Source organism: Trachurus trachurus (assembly GCF_905171665.1).
Source record: "Trachurus trachurus genome assembly, chromosome: 18".
Classification (NCBI taxonomy): domain Eukaryota; kingdom Metazoa; phylum Chordata; class Actinopteri; order Carangiformes; family Carangidae; genus Trachurus; species Trachurus trachurus.
This window is the reverse complement of record NC_139909.1, coordinates 11,799,404-11,823,105: the sequence shown is the minus strand read 5'-3', so window position 1 is coordinate 11,823,105 and position 23,702 is coordinate 11,799,404. Positions and strand designations below refer to the sequence as shown.

The 23,702-nt window shown below is 41.6% G+C and overlaps 1 protein-coding gene across 1 annotated transcript; it reads right to left on the bottom strand.

The window, feature by feature from the left end:
* Window positions 1-572: 572 nt before the first annotated feature.
* On the bottom strand, window positions 573-18,474 carry frem1a (Fras1 related extracellular matrix 1a; the record flags this gene model as incomplete). Its single annotated transcript, XM_083992777.1, has 36 exons — window positions 573-775; window positions 1,360-1,445; window positions 1,640-1,755; window positions 2,449-2,580; window positions 2,679-2,864; window positions 2,949-2,996; window positions 3,097-3,293; window positions 3,435-3,584; window positions 3,875-3,947; window positions 4,120-4,249; window positions 4,364-4,508; window positions 4,590-4,791; window positions 5,253-5,670; window positions 5,781-6,045; window positions 6,182-6,377; window positions 7,082-7,223; window positions 7,317-7,461; window positions 7,982-8,192; window positions 8,289-8,485; window positions 8,557-8,742; window positions 8,952-9,140; window positions 9,719-9,971; window positions 10,056-10,149; window positions 11,516-11,724; window positions 11,810-11,977; window positions 12,657-12,747; window positions 12,847-13,043; window positions 13,503-13,645; window positions 13,740-14,084; window positions 14,188-14,319; window positions 14,718-14,826; window positions 14,917-15,240; window positions 15,451-15,647; window positions 15,837-16,147; window positions 16,246-16,340; window positions 18,223-18,474. 36 exons carry the CDS (start codon window positions 18,472-18,474, stop codon window positions 573-575), a joined length of 6,537 nt encoding a protein of 2,178 aa, XP_083848903.1.
* Window positions 18,475-23,702: the final 5,228 nt, after the last annotated feature.

The window sequence follows — 23,702 nt, the reverse complement described above, 5'->3', positions numbered from 1 at the left end:
ACATGGAAGCAAAGCTCCAGTGCCAAAGCAGCATGTGTCAGTTGGTTTGTGGTAATCTGATTAATCATAAATGGATTTAGGAATATGTACATAGTAAGAACAACATAAATTAAAAAATAATTCAGTTTGGACACGAGGCGTCCTAAGTTAACGTTGCTAGACTTGCAGAAAAACTGTCCAATATCCACAAACTGATTTGTAACTTACTGTACACCACAAACCGACTGACGACAACCCAAGTGATCCCTTGGATTTTGAGGCCTCTGTTCATGATCCAGCCTTTGTTCTGTCTAAATTAAGTAAGACACTAAATACAGATTTACATATACAACAATACTTTCAGTGGCTAAGTAGAACAAATGCTGTGTAAACACTTATTGTGGCATATTATTCTTCAGATCCAATAATTGTCAGTTTGTGATAAATCACAGAAACAAGTTCCCTCTGATGCTTATTATTGGAGAATTGTCTTATTGTGCAGTTGAGCCGAGTCCTTCCTCCTTCACTTTCACTGACACAACACAGTGACGGACGGGGGTTTGTGGCTGTGATACCGTGACACAGAGTCAGAGTCAAGTCTTGACTGAACACACAAAGCGGTGACCTCTGCCGCCTTTACAGTCCCTCATCTGCCACTTTGCCCTTTTCCACACAAGCACGCAGTTTTTGCTTGCCCTTGTTTTCGAGCGTGGGGGTGTCCTGCTCCAGTTGGTGTAGCCGACTGGTTCGCCGCCCACCCACTCCCACTGTCCTCGGCCCTCCCTGTCATTCAGACCTGAGAAAAAAAACAGTCAGTGTAAAGAAGTTGGACGTATCATGAAATTTTAAGGCCAATGCATTGCATTGCATTGCATTGAATTGCAGTACAGATGTGCTGCAGTGCAGAAAGAATACTGAACACCATTAATTGGAGGTTGAAAATAAGCAAGATAAGATAAGATCTAATTATTACTGGTATTTGTTTTCTCAAAGAGCCAATAAAATATTATTGAAATAGTAGAGACATTAATCAAAATTCATATTCCATCAATTGTACAAGGTTTTACATGAGTCACTCCCTAACAACTCCCTATATATTTTAGCAGTGTCTCTGTTTGCTGTATAATCATCAGCTGCATTAGTGACAGTAAGTGTAAGGCCTCAGTTGTAGTTGCTAGTATACCCATATAGTTTATACTTCAATCAAAGATTCATGTTGTTTTACCAAAATTAAAGTTTATGCACTTTTTGTTTACCTTAAAAAAAACTTAATTTGAATCTTGATAAAAAAAGAACCTGATGATACTTCCTATACACAAGGAGGGTCAAGCAATCTTAAATTAGAAATACTGTTGCAATGAATCAATAATTAACACCCACCTATCCAAAACGGTTTTCTTCCGCTGAAGTCCCACAACCAGTCCATGTCAGTTTTAGAAAAGACACTTGCTAGAGTTCCTTTGTATCTGAAAAAGAAAAAGAAAAAGTGTAGAAATCTGTGTTTTCCTACTGAGGGGCGTAATTTATGGAGCACATCAATTAGATTATACAGCTCTTGAGTGTGACAGGAAAGTAATCTGCAGAATGTTTGTGCATGCTCTTTGTTTTACAGTTTCTCTCCAAGTCTGTTTGTCTTTGAGCAAAAACAACCGTAGCCTACCTCTCCCTGCAGGCTCTGTTGGCCGCGGTCCATGTGGCTTTGTGCTCAGAGCTCCGGATGTAACAGTGGCCGCCATGGAAGCTCCAACCCTGAGGACACCTCTGAGCACTCACCATCTGTGGTTTGATGAACAAATGTGCAGATATTTTTTTTTTTTTTTTGCTTAACATAAATAATTCTTAATTAAAACGTAAAGAATGTACAAGGAAATATGAGCAAGAGAAGAAAACACTGTGAAAGTTACATCTGTGCATCTCCATATGGTTCTTCATCCTAGTTCTGCATAGACCTCTTTCCAGTCCTTAACTGCGAATACCTAAGGTCTTCATTCATAAGGACGGTACTCTAATCGCTATGCAGATGACATGCTATTCTACATATTTTAGTTTAGTATGTTTATTTCAGTCTCATAAAAACAAATACAATAGACAAATATAAAGGTATAAATACAAAACAAAACAAATCAGAACAAAAACACAACAAGCAAAACAATTTACCTTGACCGAAAAGGTGTAGGCTGAAGCATCAGCTTATTTTGCCTACCCTTCTTAAATTAACATTTTTCGTTCACTCAATTTAAAAAAAAATCATATCTGTTGATCCTGATGCTTACCGTTCTTTGATCCCTTGGAAACTACATACATTTATGGATTACATATGAATCAGGATAAAATAGAGATAAACAATTTGGTCTGTAACAGGAAAGAGGGAAACTTTTCCTTTAATTCACCACATTTTTGGAAAATGTTACCACTGGCGATCCAACTTTCTGTTCCTGTTTGTATTTGAGGTAGGTTTCGCATGAATACCTGATCAGTTGGTGCCCAGGGTTTCCAGGTGACTCCATTGCAATGAAAGAGCTGATTGGTCTTTTGGTTTAAGTGCAGGAATCCCATCAATTCTGGTACACAGGCCTTGGGGATTGTGTTATCAGCTACAGCCTATCAGCCACAATAAATGTGGTAAGTGTAGAACAACCAATACTGCAAAAATCGTATAAAGGCATTTACATTGAAAAACAAACAGAAAACAAACTTACTCTGCCTTTAGTTGGTCCAGTTTTTTGAGATTTCGAGATCTTTCTTTGAGGAACTGGTTTTGATTCGATGCGTGGTGCTGATGCCTGTTGACGTCCCCCTCTGCTGATCACACGGATGTTTGCTTTTCTGCCCTTCCTGGTTGGGGACGTCTCATCTTCTACTTGAACCTGCATGATGCCATGATACTGGAATCAAAAGGACGAGAGAAATAAGGGATTGTCAGATTTTGAGGTTAGTACAGGTTGGTATTTTCCATTACTGCTGCCTACCGTGTAAATGACGTCTGTCCCATTGTGAAGAACTGATGAAGGTGCAATCTGATGGATTAAACAGAACATAGATGGAACAAAGCTTCAACAGACCATGAGAAACACCAGCTTGGATAAAGTCCTTCCCACTTGAAGTGTAGGTACTCACAGACTTTGGATTGTTCAGAACCCTGAGTCTCTTTTTCGGGGGCCTAGGGATGTTGTCTCCACGGGACCAGACGTGCGATTCAGTGCCTAATGGGAGTTTCTCTAGTTTAATGGATCCATGTTGGGGATATGTGTCCGACTTGATCTCTTTTCCCAAAAGAAGAGGAGCTTCCTGATCCTGTTTCAGCCAGCACCCTCCTGTGGTGTTGAAGATTAAACCGCCATGGACAAATATTGATTGCTTTAGCTTTTAATCCGATACAGCACCTTTTGAAAAGAAATACATTGTTCTCTGATCTAAAAGATACATGGCTTGGGTTTAATTTTTTTTTTTTTTACCTCTTCCTGAGTCCCTGATGGTGACTTGAGCGCCACTGGTGCGACCGATTATTGTGCCTTCAGGAGAGACAAGCAGCACTTCAAACACTTCATCAGCCTCCTCAAGTTGGTCCTCAATGATGTCTATCTGCCAGCTCCTCTTTGACACTCCTGCACAGAGACAAACATCACAGCATGTTTTAGAGCTTCTGGAAATATGGTGATCGAAGTGAATGTTAGACTTTTCCTAAGATTTTTACATCTCTTCCTAAGAATCGTACAAGTTTGGATGGTGCAATTAGGTCCAACACATGGAGATCTTACCCTAACACTTTACTATTTGGATCATTTAAGAGCATTTAAAGGCTGCTTCCCTAAGTTTTCTATGGAGAGCACCAAACATCTCCTGGTTGGACATTGACATTCACTGGCATTCTGTTTCTGTATCAGTGAGCACATACCTGGATCAAACTGAATGAGGGAAGAAGGGCTCATGAGGAAATCTTTCCCAGCTGATGCAGTCACCTCCTTTACCTAAATAAAGAAGTACGTCTTTAAATCTGTTCCAGGACCAAGAATAAGGAAGCAATAATAAATTCAAACCCTGTACTGCAGTACTGTCTGAGAAGCTTTATTAATGAAACTGTGCTCAAGTTAATATTCTCATAATGCGAACATTCATCTTCAACACAAACTGTCTGCAGACCTTCACAGTGACGTATGAAGACTCTGCCAGGTTTCCTTTGCGGATGATGTCCAGAGAAATCCTTCTCTGCTTCTCACACATGGAGTACTCGGACTGAGACAACTCCACTTTGGACCAGCTGAGCTTAAGTCTACAGAGACAAGGTCACAAAAGAAGGAGCTGTTTGGTGATCCAAGGTCGAGGTCAGTGTGACATCAAACCACTTTTAAGCCATAACTCAGCTGAAATTCTTTTTTCTTCTTACGTGTGAGGAGGTCCAGTGTTTCCCAGAGGATCAGACACCGTGAGCTCAAGACTGTCTGAGAGAGACTCCCTCTCTGGGTTGATGATGTAGACGATGGTTCTTTTGTTCAGCTCCACCTGAGAGAAACACTGTGTCACAAAACCACCTGCAACAGCAAAGAGAAACACTTACTTCTTCATTCCCAGTTAGGCTGAAGCACAGATGCAAACACACTTCACTCTCCAACCTGTAGTGATGTTCTCTAGGTAACTGAAGTATGGCGGGCGAACGATGCAGAAGATCAACTCTTCTTCTCTGCTGTCGCCGTCTCGGGCCTTCAGCTCCCGAGATGACAGGAAGATCCCAGATCGTCCGTCGCCTAAAGCCTCAGCTTTCCACAGAGGAAGTATCTTCATAACCTCAGGAGGTGACTTGTCCAAAGGCTTGATCTGATAAAACAGACATACAGTAGCTTAAAGGGATAGTTCAACATTTTGGCAAATTGGCCAATTGCCATAATCCCTATAGTCATAGCAGTAGGTTTGTTACCTTACCGGTTTCCCTCATCAAACTCATCAAATACACAAACCAACAACTCCAATATAACGGAACGTTACTAGACGGAGTTGTTTTCGAGGCAAATGCAGAAAATGCTTGCTGAGAAACTGCCTCAGATGGAAACGCGCATCAGCGGTTTTGCATGAATTTACCTCGAAAACAACTCCATCTAACAACGTTCCATTATTTTCTCACAGCGTGGTGAATGTGCAGGTCACAACTTGTCCACTTGCACCGACAAGGTAACGAACCTAAAACTATAGGGATTAAGGCAATGGGCCAATTTGTTGAACTATCCCTTTAACATGGATATCATAGCAACATAAGTCACCTCGAAATGAGTGCCACCTACCTGGATAGTGAAAAACACTGGTTCCAGATGTAAGCGCCCATCCAGGAGGAAGCCTCGATTGGTGCTGTCAGAGGCAGTGAAGGTGAACCGATCGATCTGCGCAGGCCCTCCGTCGTGTTTATAAGACAGCTCCAGCTCCTGTATGTGTCGGAGGGTGAAGTTTGATCCGGCTGTTAGCGCGGTGCCAGCTAAACGTAGCCTGCCGTACTGTGGAGGCTGGAGGAGGGTGAAGGTCAGGGCACTGGGCGGAGTGTCGGGGTCAGACAGGGCCAGGCAGTCAGGACCCAGGATGATGGAGGAACCTTGAGGAACTGTGATGCCTTTGTTGGAGGATAGGGACGGCAGGACACGGTCCACCGTTTCCACGATGATCTCGAAGCTTCCATTTCGGCTAGTCTTACCGTTACTCACAACGAACCTGTTGAAGCACACAACAGACTGGGCGTTAGGCTGTCTGACCTTTATCTGACCTTCTACTTTGACCTTTCCCTTTTTAAGTTTAGATCAAGTCTTAGCTACCACACTCACTGAAAGGTCTCCGTGGGCGTGCTGGCTCGGTTGTCGTGCACGTAGGCTACCAAGTTCGCAGCTATGTCCATCTGGCTGAAGGTGAAGATGGCCAGTCCAGGATGCTTGATGTACTCCACATGTCCTTGAATAGGAGGGTTGGTGATAACATAAAGAAGCTCCTCAGGCTTCTCTGTGCCATCAGTGGCGAGCAGGACGTCCGTGGTGAGGACCACGCGATCTCCTCGGCTGACCCTCACAGGCTTCACGAAGATGGCGATGTTTCCTGGTGGAGGAAACAGTTAAAGGTGACATTAATACTATATAGATTCACATGTGGCCTTGCAGTCATGAGGAAATTAACACATGCAGAAAATCACATGCCGAAAATCCATTCCAAACCTCCAGCAGGATTCAAGTACCTTTCTCAAGATCTTTGATGGAGATGTGGAAGTGCTGTGGAGGGGATTGATTCTTTCCATCCAGCAAGTGGAAGACAAAGAAGTCCTGTGTTTTCGCTGCATGCAGGTCTGTGTGCATATAGCGCAGGAGGTTCATGTCCACCGTTTCCTGGGTGCAGTTTTTCCCAGCTGTCAGCGTCACCCAGTCCTGACCTTCCTGAGACAGGATCAGTCACAGTTAGGACACACAACGCCTCCCTGTGTCCTCCTCGTGTTTACACTGGCAGGTCACCATGAAACAGCACCTCCCAATGCTGTGGGAGTTAGGACATTGGCCACAGCTGAAGATGCATTACACTCAATGCCAAACGGCCATGAAAATTTTCGTTCTTGAGCATATCTTTGTGTACTTACTGAGGAATCTGCTTTTTCTGCCTTGTTAACCGCACATAGTGATGATGCTATGACATCATTTGCAGCATATGTGTCATGGTGACTGAAGTGTCTGATCCTTCGCTCTTAATTGCCGTGGTCTCATTTACGTACCATCAACAAATTACAACTTAAATCTAACACAACCGATTTATATATAATGTGTTGCATCCAACATCCCAAAATTAAAGAAAATTACAGTAGAAAAACTACAATAATTCCAATAGCTTCCAAGTCATGTGACCTAGTCATCCCAAACCAATGCAGAATGGTCCTACAACTCTAGATGAATAAGACCAATTCGTATGGTATTTTAGTTCTTAATCTATTATTTGTAGGGGAAAAATGCTTCTCTTTCATTAGCTTTCAAGTCATGTAACTGAGTGACCCCAAACTATGGTTACCGCAATGCTCTGTGTCTTTCATCCAATCAACCTCATATTTGGTCAGCCTTTGTGACTAAAAACTACTACACATTACTGCACAAACCTTTAGTTGAAGTTGTCCTTGGGTAGGAACACTCTCAAAAACATACATGACCTCTGAAGAGGGAGTATCACTGTCCTGTGCCAACAGGGTCACACTGGAGATGAGCCGAGTCTCTCCTGGCTCCACCTCCAGTCCATTGTTCCTATAACAGAAGATTGACACAAGTTTAGCTTCTCCTTTCTACAATCAACCATGTGATGGCTCATTTTAACTGTGCCGAAGGTACCAGTCTGACCTGACGATGTGAGGCTCCTCATCGTTGACCGGCAGCACTTTGACCATCACTTGTCTATATATTTGATGCTTGCCGTCTGTTAACTGGATGGTAAAACTATCCTCCATATTCTCAGAGTCATCGTGCACGTACACAAGATCCATACCTGCAAACCAATTGATGTCATACTACCATTAACACAAAATGATGTAACCACAATCCCTCATACTGCATACATCCCACTGCTGCATATTCAATTCTCCCATTGACTGGTTGATTAGTTGGTTGGTTGGTTAATTTGGTGATTGGATAATTGATCGGTTGGTTGGTTGTTTTTTTGGTTGGTTGGTTGGTTGGTTGTTTGGTTGTTTTTTTGGTTGGTTGACCAGTTGGTTGGTTGGTCGTTTGTTTGATAGTTTTTTTGGTTGGTTGTTTGGTTGGTCGTTTGGTTGGTCGTTTGGTCGGTTGTTTGGTCGGTTGGTCAGTTGTTTCTGTCACACTCATCATGAGTGATGATGAGCTGAACATCTTGTGGAAAGTGGGTTCCCCCTTTGTATTTTCAGTGGGGAACTCATATCATCTTTTCCACAGAAATTGAATGCAGCATTAGGATTTGCACATATTATAACCTACCCCATAGCTACACTTATATTAACTGTAACTCTACAGCTAAGATGTGTAAGTACCATTAATAAGATCCGTCATTGTAAAGTCGACCACAGGCTGAAGGGAACTGGCCTCTCTTCTCTTGTTGACAGGCCTCTCACTGTTGTGGTTGATGATGCTGCCATGGCGAGGAGGTTTGACGATGCTGAACCGCAGTTCATTCCTGGGCACATCCAGATCTACCGCATGCAACAACGACGAGTCCAGCTGCTTCGTTTCCCCTTCTCGTACCTCATCGTAGAAAGACATCAACAAATATCAAACCACAAAATAAAAATGTCTCCTGCTCATTATGACCTTTAGAGAGGAGACACCATAAGAACTTACTGTGAAGTTGCGAACCAGAAACTCTGGGATCTCATCGTTTGTTGGGTTAATAATAATGTAGAAGGGAATATTAGTAGATGTGTGTTTTCCATCTGACACACAGAGCAAGAGCTGATCAGCTGTGGGCTCCATCCTCTCATGCCTGGACTGGACGTAGTTCACATGGCCGTCAATGACGTCTTTGTACAAAAACGAAGCTGGACAGAAAAACACATGATTTTATTGTTTGTTTCACCCAAGTGATAAAAACATATGTAATAATATTTACCTATGCTTATGCCCATGTTGCTTTTCTCAAAGCCGGGACTGGGCAGGACATTTTCAATGTAGCCGAACTGAGGTGGAGAAACCAGACTGACCACCAGCTGGTCCAGGACAGTGTCCTCATCAGAGGCCTTCAAATGAGAAGTGGTTATCGGGGCAGTTCCACCCTCACTGACCACAAAAATGTCTCCTATAAACAGAGGAGAAAGTTCTTAAACATCAAACTTAAATTTCATGTTTCTTAAAAAAAACAAAAAACTATATCCTCTTCATTGTTTATCTTCTCAATCTGGGAAAGTTGTCTCAAACTTTAAATTATTACCAAACACCGGAAATAAATCTGTCAAAGCAAATGTAATTTTCTTCAGTACAATGTCCACTGAGATTCAAACGACCCACCTGTTGTCAGTGAAGGTGTTTGGTTGTCGACTGGAAACACTGTGATTTGGAGGTCGTACACAGGCAGGTTGTGTCGGGCCTGAGCTGAGCCCACGGGCCTGGAGCAGCATGAAGCAGAGGATTCAGTTTCTTCATCAGAAATGACAAAGGTGATGGTGTCGTGGTGAGGAGTGAGTCCGACCTCCAGTCCTGAAACAACAATCATATAAAGAACTTTTAGATACAGTATTGACAGTATTATAGATAATGTTGGGAAGGTACTTATATAGTATATGTTGTGAAATGTAATAATCTGGAATATTATCATAAAATAATGCATATACCAAAATATTCAGGGTTGAATACTGAAGAGCCGATATAGATATAGAGCAATGGTACTTTATGTTTTAATATGTGCAATTCAGTTTTGAGGTTTTTCAGAACAGGGGTTTATTGTTACTGTAGTGTAAATATGTATGCATATTAACTTTCCCTCATTTAATGTATTTCCCAGACTGAGAATCTTACCAGAATCTTTTGCATTCCTTCTTTAAAAATAATGATATACGTAATGAAAGTAGTTTATTTAGTATAAGGCTCAGTGTATTGGAAGTGCTCCTCTGCTTCCCTGGATTTCCCTTGGCACCACATGGAATAAATTTAGCCTTTTTTGTCCATTGTGCTGGAAAAAACTTCCTAAACTGAAAATAATAAACATAATATGTTTATATTCTATAACTAACTGATCTATCCAGCTGTTGACTCAGTATTGATGTATTTGCAGTCACCTGTGTGTTTGTAGGTGATGATCCCTGCAGTAATATCTGCCTGGACGAAGCGATCGACCACGACACCTTCTCTCAGCACCACGCCATGGTAAGGCTGCCGGGCGATCAGTACGGTCAGGCTGCTGTTGTCGGTGTCTGCATCAGATGCGTAGATGTACTCTGCTGTGATGACGATCTCCTGCCCCTCTGCACAGCTCAGCACCGGTTTCAAACCAGCAACCAACACCGGGGCCTCGTCATTGATGGGATTCACCTGGAGATGAGACATGTGAAGTAATTGTGGTGAAACACGTTGTGAAGTGGTGGAGAAGGTTCATTTGTCAACGAGAGCTGTTACCTTCACGTGCAGGATGAAACTGACTGAATTGGTTCCGTCTGTCGCAGTAAAGTTAATGTCGTCCTCCACAGTTTCTGAGCTGTCGTGGTTGTAACTGCACAGATGATACAAAAAATAAAGATTTGATGACGCATCACATTATTAATCAAAATGTATACTGTAAAATTAAAATATTGAAACTATGTTGACATTTTCATCAGTTAATATTTATGAGTTATTAAGATGTCAGACGATGGGATGACATTTTAGTATTTTAAGATACTAAATAAATCCATAAATAAATAAATAGCTGCATAAATGATTCAAGAAATTAATAAAAAATGTGCTTTTCATTTTGGTCTTAAACTCTGAGATAACCACACCCCCTCATTTAAATATAACAGAAAAAAGCTGGGAGGTAATTGCGGCATTATGACAGTCTCCAAAATAATCAAATGTGGATTTACAAAATAAAAGTCCCTTGAGATAAACATTTGTATATATATATATATATATATATATATATATATATATATATATATATATATATATATATATATATATATATATATATATATATGAAAGCTCTTAATAAGTTTATGAAGCTGTTTATTGTTTTATTGTTATTTTATTGACTTACTTTTATTATTGTTTCTCCATTTATTGACTAATATCAGAATTTGTCATGGCTGGTTTGATTTATTTGATTAAAATGGCCTCAGACCACACCCATCTTCAAATCCTTCATCTCTGATCTGAACTACAAAGTGCACACACACACTCACAAGACTTGCTATCTGTGGGAAAATCCCAAATTTAGTTCTGTTGGATCTGACCTCGGCCTCAGATCCACATGATGCTGTTGTTTCTGAACAGCAAAGCACCTTGAAGGTTTTTACTTGATCCTGTTTTATCTTTTTAATCCATGTGTCACCGTTAATCATCACTTTTAACATCGTTTGTCAGTTTTACTCAGACACTCAGCTGCACTTGTGTGTCAAACATTAAGATATAACGCAAGGGAAATGATGTAACTAAATCAGCTCACAGTGTTTAAAGATGCAGCCGCCATGTCTAATATCAAACTCTAAGAGTTGACACACACTGATTCAATTTATTTTCAAAAAACTTGTGCAGTCACTCGTTTTGAAAAATTGTTTTATAAATGCATCTTTCCACAGAAGCTGATATCAAAATGTTGTTTTCCTGTTAAAAACATATTTATAATAACCCTGTGATAATTCTCCCATTATAACCATGAACATTTCTCTGTTGTCTTGAGATAACAAGATCTCAAGATAATGTAATTGAATAATTTCATTGCTACCGAAGCCTCTTCTCGGCTCAAACATAAAACAGCTGCAGTGGACAACAGAGACTTGTCACTACCAGGTTGTTAATAACAGTCTGAATCTAAAACCTTTAGTCTTTTAAATCTGACGTTACATGAAGAAGGAAATGTAGGAACCAGGATGTCTGACCTCACTTTAAAGTGTTTCAGGTCCTGCACGGTGAAGGCTTGGCCCGGTGTCAGCGGACGACCGCCCAGCTGCAGAGCTCCGTGCTGTGGTTCCCTCTGCAGCGCCACCTGCAGGCTGTCCTCCATAGAGTCCACGTCCGACATCAGCAAGTGCTCAGGGCCCAGTCTGCACTCCCCACCCTCATCCACAGTCAGAGCGTTGGTGATGACCTGAAACAGAATATTAACCTTTTTATAAACACACCTCCACATGTGTTGCATTAAAAAGAGATATGAATATGATGTTGTTTCCTACTTGTGGCGGCTGGTTGTCTTCTGGCATCACCGTGATGTTGAAGCAGAGCCCAGTGACTGTTTTGCCGAGATGGTTGGTCACAGAGAGAACAAACTGGATGTACTGGGGGTAAGGGCCGATGTCCATGATGGGAGGCATGTAGGCTACTTTCATGAAGTTCACTGCGTGCTGGAAACATGCAAAACAAATGGACGGATGATTATTGGTAAAGTCCATCTCACTAAATATACATAAAACAGGACAGTAACAGATGGAGTATTGCACTTTTATATACTGTGGGTGTATTTTTCAATGTGAGTTCTTGTTTTTCTTGGAAACTAGAAAATACTCTTACTCAGAAAATGTATTTCCTCTTATTTTGAAAAATCTAATAGACCACAGACATCACAGGAATCATGTTTGGACCTGTCAGTGTCCTAATGATGCTAAACTACTGAAAGATGAGGCAGATGATGAAACAAGTGTCTGATCTGCAGTCAGTGTTTGAAGGTTTAGAAGACTGATTCAGTTTTAATATTTGCAGTGTTGTTTACATGCAATCCATTTAAGCCAGGGTTGAAAACATTATTATTTGCTACAGCTATTAGCTAAATTCAATATAAAATTGTAATGTTTTTAATCATTCCAATTGGTGATATTATCTTTTACTGTCTTGTTTCTTTCTTTTCTTTTGTATTGTATTTTTCTGTTTTGATTTTAATGTATTTCTATGCTTCTGTAAAACACTTTGAATTGCCTAGTGCCTTGCCTTGCCCTTACATTGACCAAACCTTGTCACTGCCTAAAAAAGTAAATAGGAAAACAACAACTTCTCCAAATAAACTAGTAACTATTAGAAAGTGATCACCTGTGTGAAGAGCCTCAGCACCGGTGCACTGGAGTCCTTGGTGAATTTGGGTATGCTGTCCACCAGGAACAGCCTCCCAGCATCAGGAGTGCTACATATCAGAGCAGAAGAACAATGTTCAGACCAAGTGCTCCTCCACCATTTGGTGTTTTATTTTTTGTTTTTTTTAGAAGGTGAGGTTCGCACTGACCTGTGGGTCCCGGCGTAGAAAGGTGGAGTGGTGACCGTGAAGGTGAGCTCACTGTCTGGAGACTCCTGGTCTATGAAGTGAAGCTGCTGTCGGGTTATGTGGACCACCTCTGTCTCTTTGACCATGAGACACCGGGTGGAACCAGGAACCTCTTTGGGCGGCTGGTCTGGAACCGGCTCTATGTGGACCATCACCACCTGAAGCAGCAGTAGATTATTATACTGGTTTTATCAGATGGTCAACACTATTTAAGTATCTCCAATCCCATTGGTTGGATTGCCATAAATTCTTCTCGTCCCCAGAGAAGATGAGTGGCCTTGCTGATCCCTTAAGGTGGACAGCTTTGGTTTTAGGGAAACATCATGTTCCCATAGGAGGATCAATTTGTTGATTCTCTGATCCTCCATCTGGTCCTTTCAATAAGTGAAATGCTAACAACAATCAACTGTATATACAACCTTGTAACCATCGGTCTATACAAAACAAATCGAAGATGTATTAGATCTAGAACTATCAATCCTTTGCTTGTAACTTGACTGTCATCAATCCATTGTCTTAATGAAGCTACAACCAGCTGGTTCAAGCATAATCCCCAAATACAAACTTTATGTAAGGATCCCTCATTAACAATCTATTACAATGTTACTGTTACTCACCTGAGGCTCTGACAGGTTTGGGGGGTCATGGAAATCGGACAGCACCAACTCGAAGGAGTCATCAAACACCTCGTTCCCCAGGTGTCGGTAATACAGCATGGACTGAGACAAGTCCCTCTGCAGGAAGTGGCTGACTGGGTAACCTGTATTCAGATCAACACCAACAGAAAACAATGTGTTGAGGAAATACAAGAACACATTGAAGAAGACTAGAAGATAAAACTCTATTCTCCTGACCTGTGAGTCCTGGTCCTGGCATCTTCATGACCTCTCCTGCCTTGGGGGGTCGGGTGATGTTGTAGAGGATGTAGTCGTCGCTGGAGTCCATGTCCGAGGCCTGGAGGGTGGAGCCCCTCAGGAGAGCCATCTGGCCCTCCGACACCTCCAGAAGCATGTTGGTGATGAGGAAAGGAGGGCTGTCGTCTTTGGGCAGGATCTTGATGGGGAACTTGTGCCGGGTTTGATGGCGGCCGTCGGTGATACGGAAGATAATGAAGTCTTTAGTCGTGTCACTGTCGTCATGGTAGTAACGGACCACGCCTGCTCTGATGTCATTGACGGTGAACATGAAGCCCTTTCCTCCTGGGGTTTATAACCAAATGACCACAAATTATTTTGAAGTCTTAAATACTGTATATTAAGAAGCTTTAAAATGTCCCAAAAGTCCCAAAAAAGTGTGTTGTACCTCTGAGAGTGAGCCGCCCGTGCTGTAGACCATCCACAACGATGATACGAACAGCGTTCAGGTTGTCGTTGTCCACAATCTGGAGCTGCTCCCAAGTTATTGGACGAGACTGACCCTCTAACAGACTGAGACCTAAAAAAAACAAATGAATCATAGGAAACCACATTTAGCTACACAACTACAGTGGAAATGTCAAACCTAGGTTCAAGAGCTGTGGTGGAAGTTTCAGAAAAGCAATCGTCTTCTGCTCAGGATACAGTCTCCAATGTCTTCTTTGGTGTAACCGAGCTTTTAGATTTAGGCTCATTAGATTTCTACTTAGTAACCTTGTTTGACCAGCACAACTGAACTTTATAAATGTTTATTTAAACCTGGTAAAACCAAGATCGACCGAACAACACCAAACTGTAGTAACATCAAAACAACTGGCTAAAACAGCCCATAAAAGTTCCATAAAGCTGCAAAGTTGACACATAGTCATCATAGTAATCATTAGAGTAAGCATTTGCATTGCACGGATGCTAGCATACCCATGTTCCAGGACACTCTGGGTGCATTAGTGTCTGCGTTCCTTACAGACAGGTGAACGGTCATTGATTGGCTCCTCTCAAAGAAAAAATCATGAACCTCAAATTCCACCTGTAAGGAAGGGTGGCAGAAAAGAAACAATTAGCAATGCAAAAAATATTTTTTGTAAATTGCACAAAATTCAAGAAAAGGATCTCTTACCTCGTAATTTCTGCGTTGGGTGTGTGAAGAGTTTGGAGGCTGATACCCAATGAGCATGTCGTTGAGATCCAGCCATGTGAAGGAGGAGATCGGGGATGTGTGATCGGACAGGTGAGTGATGAAGCCGTCCACGGGCGGTTTGGTGATGTTGAAAACCAATCGCTGTTTAGGAGTTTCCTCGTCCTCAGCATCTAGTGTAGCAGTGGAGAGTGGAGTGAGGATGAACTGGTCCACCTCCAGGATGAACATGGACATGAAGGACGGTTTGGGAGGCTGGTTGGACATCGCTCCGATGACCCGTACTGGGATCCAGGCTTGTTCAGACTACACCACAGCAGGAAAAAGGAATAAGACCGCAAAGATTCAGGTATTCAAGGGTATTTTTTGTCACATTTACCACCAGTTCTTGTGAAATCTTGTACTTTGTGGCATCATTAGATACGATGCTTATTAACAGGCAAAACTACCTTGGTTTGAAACATATACATGTGTAAAATTACTGAGCTTGCACAGGCAGGGAAGTGCCCAAACTACCTTATACATGCTGCTACTCCTTGTGTCCATGAGGACCACTTTGATAGCGATGTAGTCCACATCTGGAGATGGAGGATCTATGTGCTGATACCTCAGCCCCATCATGAGGAACTCATCACAGGGAATTTTGGTGAACTTCACCAGCTTCAGTCCCTTCAGGCAGTCCTCGGATTTACACATGGCCCTGGCTTTATTATCTGGACAATAAAACCACAGAGATAACACAATTTAGACCTTTTGTATTCTCATTTTACATATTCATTGACATGGTTTTTCTGCTGCAACAGAGGCTTTACTTGAGCTTTACTTCTTCGCTTATGGATGAGCTTGTGATTGGGGATTTCCTTTCATCAGTTGCCAGTCATGCATGTTGTTTCATAAGTTACCTAGTTGTTGACGTATGGGGATGAAGCTCTCTGCCTCGTCCCCTCTCTTGGTGGCTTTCTCTGGCTCTCCGGTGACCAGCTGACCGTGGGCAGGAAGGTGGGTGTCGTGGCTACTCAGATGGACACTGCACTCCAGGCTGGACCTCCTCTCATAGTTGAAGGACACCACGTTGCCATCCACGGCATCAGTCAGGCTGTAAAACTCAGGAACCTCCAAGGACTTAGGCCCCAGCTTTATGACGCTGCAGTCTGGCTCTATAATGTCCACATGGAGGGTAAACAGCTCCATGTGTGTCTCTGTCTCTGTGAATCTGAACAGAACAACATCATCAGCTGAGGATGCTACAAAAACAACAACAACAACAGGAAGACAGAACATTTTTAATGGCACTCATTGTAGACGTTGTACCTGTACAGCCGAAGCTTGACAGTGTCCTCTTTTAACAATGGACAACCGTTATGGATGTACTTCACCTCGTCAGCCAGATAATGGCAATCAAACACCTGAACACAGACAAAAAAAAATACAAAAACACATGGTGTAATAGCTACTAGAACTTGGAAAACTAAATCAGCCCTTAGGTTGTCTGTACGGCACATTGTTACATTTTGTTGCTCGGTGACATCTAGTGGTCGTAACAATTGTGACAGGAGCAAATGGGAAAATGAACCATACTTTTACCAATAACCATGACAACAAAGGTAGTCTAATGTTGAGGAACTCCGTGTTGTAACCCAAATCACCATCATTTCCTAAACCAAACCAAGCTATTAGTGATATTACAGCAACACTACATCTCTTACATATTATGCTGATGACACCATGTTTTACATTCATGTCAAATCCATAGAAGACCAACATTTTTGCTTTCTGATCATCGTCTTGATCAATTGTTTCCAATCAGCTCTAAATCAGGAGCTTAATATGACAGTTTAGTTTTTAATACAAATACAAACATTATAAGCAAGGGCTCAGGGGGCAGATCAGAAAACTGTTTCTAAACTGTCTTTATCAATACCTTGCTACAGCTTTTAGCTAAATTCAATATATAAGTTTGATGATTTTAATCATTCCAATTGCTATTATTATCTTTTACTGTCTTGTTTCTTTATTTTCTTTTGTAATGTATCTGTTTTGATTTTAATGAAACAAATAAATAGATACACAGTACACTGTTGAATTCACATGAAACTCCTGAGTTAATAAAAGGTTTCATTGTGACTATCACTCACAGTGAAGTGGAATGTTTCAAAACCAGTCCTATAATTTCCTTTTCTTCTTTTAAACGTAAAACTCGACTCATGTAGGACATTCAGCGGTTGGCCGTATCTGTCAGCACAGAGTCATTAGACAGGAGACGGCCCGTCTACCTGGACAACAAAGGAACAGGTACAGAGAGGTCCCTTCACAATCTCTCCCCCAAATATGAAAACATCTCTACACCCTGAATGAACAGACTGAACACTGGGCTGGTCCACACATGGAGACACATACAATCTTTTAGTTTAGTATAGGGTCTTACATAGACCCAATAATAGACTATGTAGGGTTCAGGTAGAAGTTATATTCTCACCATCATGTGTTATGTATAAAAATCCACTCCTGCCAGGAGACAGAGTGGTTTTCATTCACTACATAAATTTTTGTCCATCTCTTGCTATTTTAAGGAGTTACTCCCATCTATTTCCAAATCATGGTCCCTTGAAAATCTCAAAAATGTTGCCAGCCGAATACCAATCATCAACAATCATTGATTGCTCATGCGGCTGCATACGCCTGAAGAGTATTTGACTTATTTTTCCATTAATGCCATAACTTGTTATTGGTTTCATTTTCTTGTCACAGCCTGAAGTTGAAATCTAAAGCTTATAACCATGACTGCAATACGTGCATTAAAGGGCAAAGTTGTCATTTTAACATTTATTGAGTAACCTACAGTAACACATTACCAAACATTCCACCTTTAAAGTGTAATCTACACAACTGATTGAACGCTCAATTAGTAAATCTCACTGTTGTTATTTTATGTTGTTATTTTTGTTGGCCTTTTTCCATTAGACTGGGGGCCACTAATGTATTTCCTTATCGACAATGTATATCTTTCATATGATGGACTCAAGGGGTTATGGTTTATTTTTGATATATTATAAAACTAGGAGATCTCACCATGAGACCATGAAGTAATCTATCAGGTCACTGAGACCTTGTCATCATTATCACAACACCTGTGATATATTACGTCGTTTCCTACACGTTAGAGCTGACAGACAGCGCTACGAAGGTGTAATAGACACCTTCAAACTACATGACTTTGTTTTACTAGTGATGGTAAATTGCCTGGAACACACAGGGGTGGTGTTCACCGCATGGGGATTTTTCCATTACCTGAGGCACCAGTTTCCCCACTCGTTGAGTTATGGGCTCATTTAACACCACCTCCACCTTGCATGCATCCTTCTGTCGGGGAATATGGAACTGCAGGTCGCCCTCGTCAAGGTAGGCCGACTGACCCCGTTTCACCTTTAAACCCTTATTGACTTTGACAAGAGAAGCGTCTATTGAGCAGGTCAATCCCAGCAACAGCAGCAGTGGCGGCAGCAGAAGCGTCCAAGCCAGAGTTTGACTCCGTGAACCCATCGCTGTCAATCACAAGGAAACTTCCTGCAGGGTCTTCAAGGATTAGCTCCAAACAAAAGCAGGTCTGCTCTCAGAAACACACTTTGACAGGAGGGGAAGAAGCTACATTTTCCTCTGGTTGTTCAGTGATTCTTCTCCATGGGTACAGGAGTTCACGTCAACAGTCAGGAGCTGCAAGGAAACAAAAAGATAGTGTGGAGTTTGGTAAAAGATACTGAGAACATCAGCCTCAAACTGTTTCAGCTGCACTGCAACATATACATATGCTATATATGTTGTACCAAGCAGTAAACTGTTTATTTTTGCCGTAAAGTTGCACATTTAAACCAGCTGGAGACACATGTGGTGGTCAGTAGAGGTCTGCAGTTATATACAGGATATACGGGAATAGACCAACACTGGTTCATGATTACTGTGATTGTTTTTTCATTGTTTAAAGTAATAATTAGAGTTTTTCACCAGCTGCAGACGAGGCCCAGGTCTCCTATAAACACTGTGACTCCTTCTGCTCTCAGCTTGTCAGGAAATATGTTCATAATGAATAAATGTCTCCCTGAGGCTGAACACAGTCTCTGTAGTAATGACATGAATTTGTCTGTGACTGTTGCCATATATGACTCACCCTCTTTACTGCTGAGGAAGACTGGTTTTTACCACCATTATTAAAAAAAAACACTCACTGACAATATTCTCATAAAACAGGAACTTGGAGTTTCTGAATACAATGCTGCTATTTATCTCACTTTTGTAATAATATCTTGCCGGCGCTGCAGCGGAGATTAAAGCTCATAGTACTAATTACTCCTCTCTCTGCAGGGAGCAGTAAAGTTTCATCCTCTCTCGGCCCACATCCCACTGAGGGTGTGTGGTGGAGCTGTTTTGTATTTGAAAACAGGCTTCAGATGTCATACTACCACATTCCTTCAGCGCCAAGTCTGGGACACCTACCCCAGACCTCACGCAGAAAGCACCTTGAACAGAAAAGCGCTTTATAATCAGCCGCGGTATTGGGGGAACATGTTATAGCTTGTCTCCGTGAACAATGCTTGTGTTTGGAGAGCCGGAAAGATCACGTTGAAGGAACCCGAGTAAAAACAAGATTCCAAATGGTCACAGTCCTTTAGAGCTCCCTCGACCTCAGGAGAGCTGTAAAGTGCTGCTTTTGTGCATCCTAAAAACTCAAAACATCATAATTTTCTTGCTTTAAAGTAAATTAAACAAGGATTACACACTTGGTTTTGCCTGGTTTCCACATTATGTACTTGAAATGACCACTGGTATGTAAAATATTACCTGTGCAGCATGGATGATTAGAAACACCTGATTTTTTTTTTTATTATTATTAGCAAAGTTACTGAAACAATACTTCAGTCCTGGAATTTGACTGCATCCCAAGCCACGACCAAATTGTTACAAATTTGGCCACAATGCTCACCTGGAAGGAAAGTTATCCTGATTACTATATTATTACCAAGGAATAGAGCCTATTAGTTTAGTTTAGTTTATTTATCTAGCACACATTTAAATTAAGGGTGCATGGAGGGAACAAAGCCGATTGGCTTGTACATAAGTTCCACCCCTAACAAATTACAACAAATTTCTATGGCTAACAAATAAACATAGAAAAAAAAGGAGATAAAGTGCACTGCATACATAATATTATACGAGCAAAATGAACCAAAATGAGAAAAAATGGAGAGATAAAGAGCAAAGTGATCAGTGACAAATAGAGACAATAGAAATTTTAAAAAAATTCATTAATTGAAATCATAAAAAGACAGAGTAAGGATGTGGGATATGGAGAGAGCGGGAAATTCAAGAGAAGTTGAGATGCATTTTTAGCTGCTTTTTAAAAAGTGGATAAGAAGAAATGGATCTTAGTGAAGGAGGTAGTCCATTCCAAAACATAGGACCTCTATAAGTCATGATAAACTGATGGTGTGATATTGTGTGGTATTACCAAAAGTACATGACAGTCAGATTGAAAACAGATAAAGTGCACGATCCGGATGAGCACATAGACATTCATGCTACTTCCTAAGCAAAACAAAGTCCAGCTGCATGCCTGAGCTGAGAGTAGATCACATCTCAGCAGATAACAGCCTGTCCAGCATTGTGTCACTCTAAACGCCTGCACGTCACTGATATTTACTCAGAATGTAACAAGCACAATGGCCTCAGTAATCTGTCCTGGTAAAGATTTGGATGGCCCTTTGACTGCTCTGAGTCCCAGTGGGGAGGCTGCAGATGGGAGGCGGGAGTGCTGGGAAAGGTCCTAATGTTAAGCTGCCTGGAGCACTCGGAGGGTCCTGTCCCTGTTTGCGGTTGATCCTTTTTCCTGTTTTGGCAAAGCTTCATGTTACAGTTGCTTTACAATACAATGCCAACGAGTCGAGATGCATCCATCCAGGGAAGTGGAGTATAGGATAAAGTAAAGACCACTTAACCACAGTCACTTTGAAATAGCCCCGGCCTCACGTCAGGACTGAGCAGTTCACTCTACTAACATGTCATTCAGAAGGAGGCCCAGCATCTGCTGAGTGTCAAAGCCGACAGGTCTAATGACAGACTACATTTACATTCCCATGAGCCTGTGGTCGTTACGACACGGATTCCCTAATCCAAACTTAAACAAAACATCAGTGTAGGACGGTACGGTACCACTCTCCCTGTTAAAGGCTTCTCCACACATTTAACAAATTATTTCAAAGGGACAATTGATATTGTTAGTGTTCCTGACCAGTACCAAACGTAGTGTTGGCAGAGAATCCAAAACAGAAAGGTAGCCTATCATCAGCTAGTATGTCCACACTTCTTTGTTTTGATCTTCAAACACACTTGAAAACAGCAAAGACCAATTATCCCTGTTGGTTTAACCTCTGGTAATTGAGGCTGACCCAATCAGAGAGCACCATTGGCGTCTACATCACTGTTTCCAGAGGTCTCTGTTTCTACCTGTCCACACTACAACACAACCTTGGAGTTTTCAAATTAAAATGGTGTTAGGAGCGTTTCTGAAATGCTCTGTTTTCAGTGCTCAGAAACTTGTGGGAACTTCTGATGAACTCCAGCCGCCAAATAAATGTCAATTACAGGTCAACGGCAATACACACTATATTAGCAGCAGAAGTCAGAAAGTCAGTTAACTTCTGCCTCAACTTGTATCTGAACCTGGCCCGTTTACTCGAACATCTGGGCAGAGTCCGCCCATGAACGGTAGCATCTGAAAACTTGTTGTATATGGTCCAGATTTAAGCCATGGGACTGGGCCAGAGGAAAACAAACAGGTGGCCCAAATATGAGTCAGATTTATTTTGCCATCTAGCTACTTAAAGTTTGCTAATATTTGCTATGTCCAGTCATACTAGACCAGGTTACAACCTAGATTACAAATTGGGGATGTGGGGAGGGAGGGCGTAGCAGAAAAATGCCTTCAAGTTGCATCATTGGCTGAATAACAATACAGTATGTTGCTGTCTGAAAATTAGATTTTCTTAAGGTTCCCCAACTTTATGAAAGTACAAGACTAAATCACTGGCGTTTTCTTTAATGATTTGTTTTGAGCTGAAGCTAATCAATGAATAAGGCAAAGCAGCAGCTGTGAGAGACGTTTATAAAAAAGACAACTTTCCAACATTTTTTCAAAATACCCCTCTGCTAATATGCCTCTTAGAATTTAATGGTGCACTAAATCTATCATTAAGTGTGTCTCAAATGTTATACAGCACAGTTCTTAGAAATTAAGCACTAAATATTTGACTTACACCAGCTGGTACCATATGCACCATATGCTTTCTGTCTGTTTTGTGTTTTTCCACACTCCACCCGCTACATAGCACGAAGCTTAGGGATAATAATAAAGACTCATTAAGGTCACATAACACAGCTGATTTACATCCTGCCTCGGCCATACCACAATCTCAGCGATGGACACACAAAACACGCAGCTATGAGGGAGTGTTGTGTGTCACAGCTGTGAGCAGCAGCAGCTTCTTCTTCTAATCTTAATAATGACAGGGTCCAAAGCAGCCAGCAATTTTCAAAGAAAAAGACAAACCATCGGGGTCTGAGCAACGGGCCAACGTTTGGCTGCCGTCCAGCAGCAAGAGTCCAGACTGTGCAACACAGAAAAGTCTCACAAAGCTCCTGAATACAACAAGAAGTCAAAGCTGAGTGTGTGGTAAATGGGTCATACTAGTGCTGTTTTGTGCAGAAAAGTTCATGTTTTGTGGATTTAAATCAAGCTAACAATGAATAAACCATCAGTGATGAAACCGGTTAAGTTGTAACTGTGACATTTAGCTCACTTAGGCTTCAGTTAATGATTATTATTACACACCTGAACGAGAGCGCTCCCCAGCATAGATGCACACATGCATTTAGACATGTCCTTACCTGATCTGCTGACATCTGGTGCTCCCTCTCCTTCGTCTCCTTCTCCTTCTTCTTCTACCCCTCCGTCCTTACCTGCCTGCTCTCCTCTACTTTCAACCCCAACTACCTCATTGACAGAATCTGCCTCACTCCTCAGCCACTAACTCCACCCCCCAAGAGAGTGAGATGAGTAGTGAAGGAAAAAAGGAGAGGGAGGAGCAGGGAAGGAAGAGCTGAGTAGGGACTGGCCTTCCTCCTCCTCCTCCTCCTCGTCTTCTTGCTGCTGCTGCTGCTGTGGGATCAGTAATCGGAGCGGAAAAACCTAAAGACAATCACCGGGCTCTGAGATCAAAGTCTCGTCCAAAGTGACTGGTGGTTTGTCATTACTGAACAGAAGTGGGTAAAGATAAAAGGCCCCACAGTGAGGAAAAGGGACTTTGTGTATTTGTACTGTATTAAAAGGATAAAGTGCTCACAGAAAGTACAGACAGGTGACAAATGAAAGGAATAACCACTCCTTGTCATTAAGGAATCGGATGAACACCATTCTCTATGAATATAAACCATCATATCTGATGATTCTGTCCAACACATCAGTCCAACATCTCCCATTGGTCTTCATATAATTTTCATACTCATCAAACAATGAGCATCAATAGAAATGTTGATGATCACTCGGGACAACTTTGTATTGATTTGGACTGACCCTTGAATCTAAGCGGACAAATGAAACCAAGTCATGCCTCAAGATGCCGAACCTCAACTTACCCCCAAAGTATCACTGGTACCATAGGACTAGAGAAGTCTATTTACCACAGCCTATAATTTGTCACTTGTCTCTATTTACTGCCGTT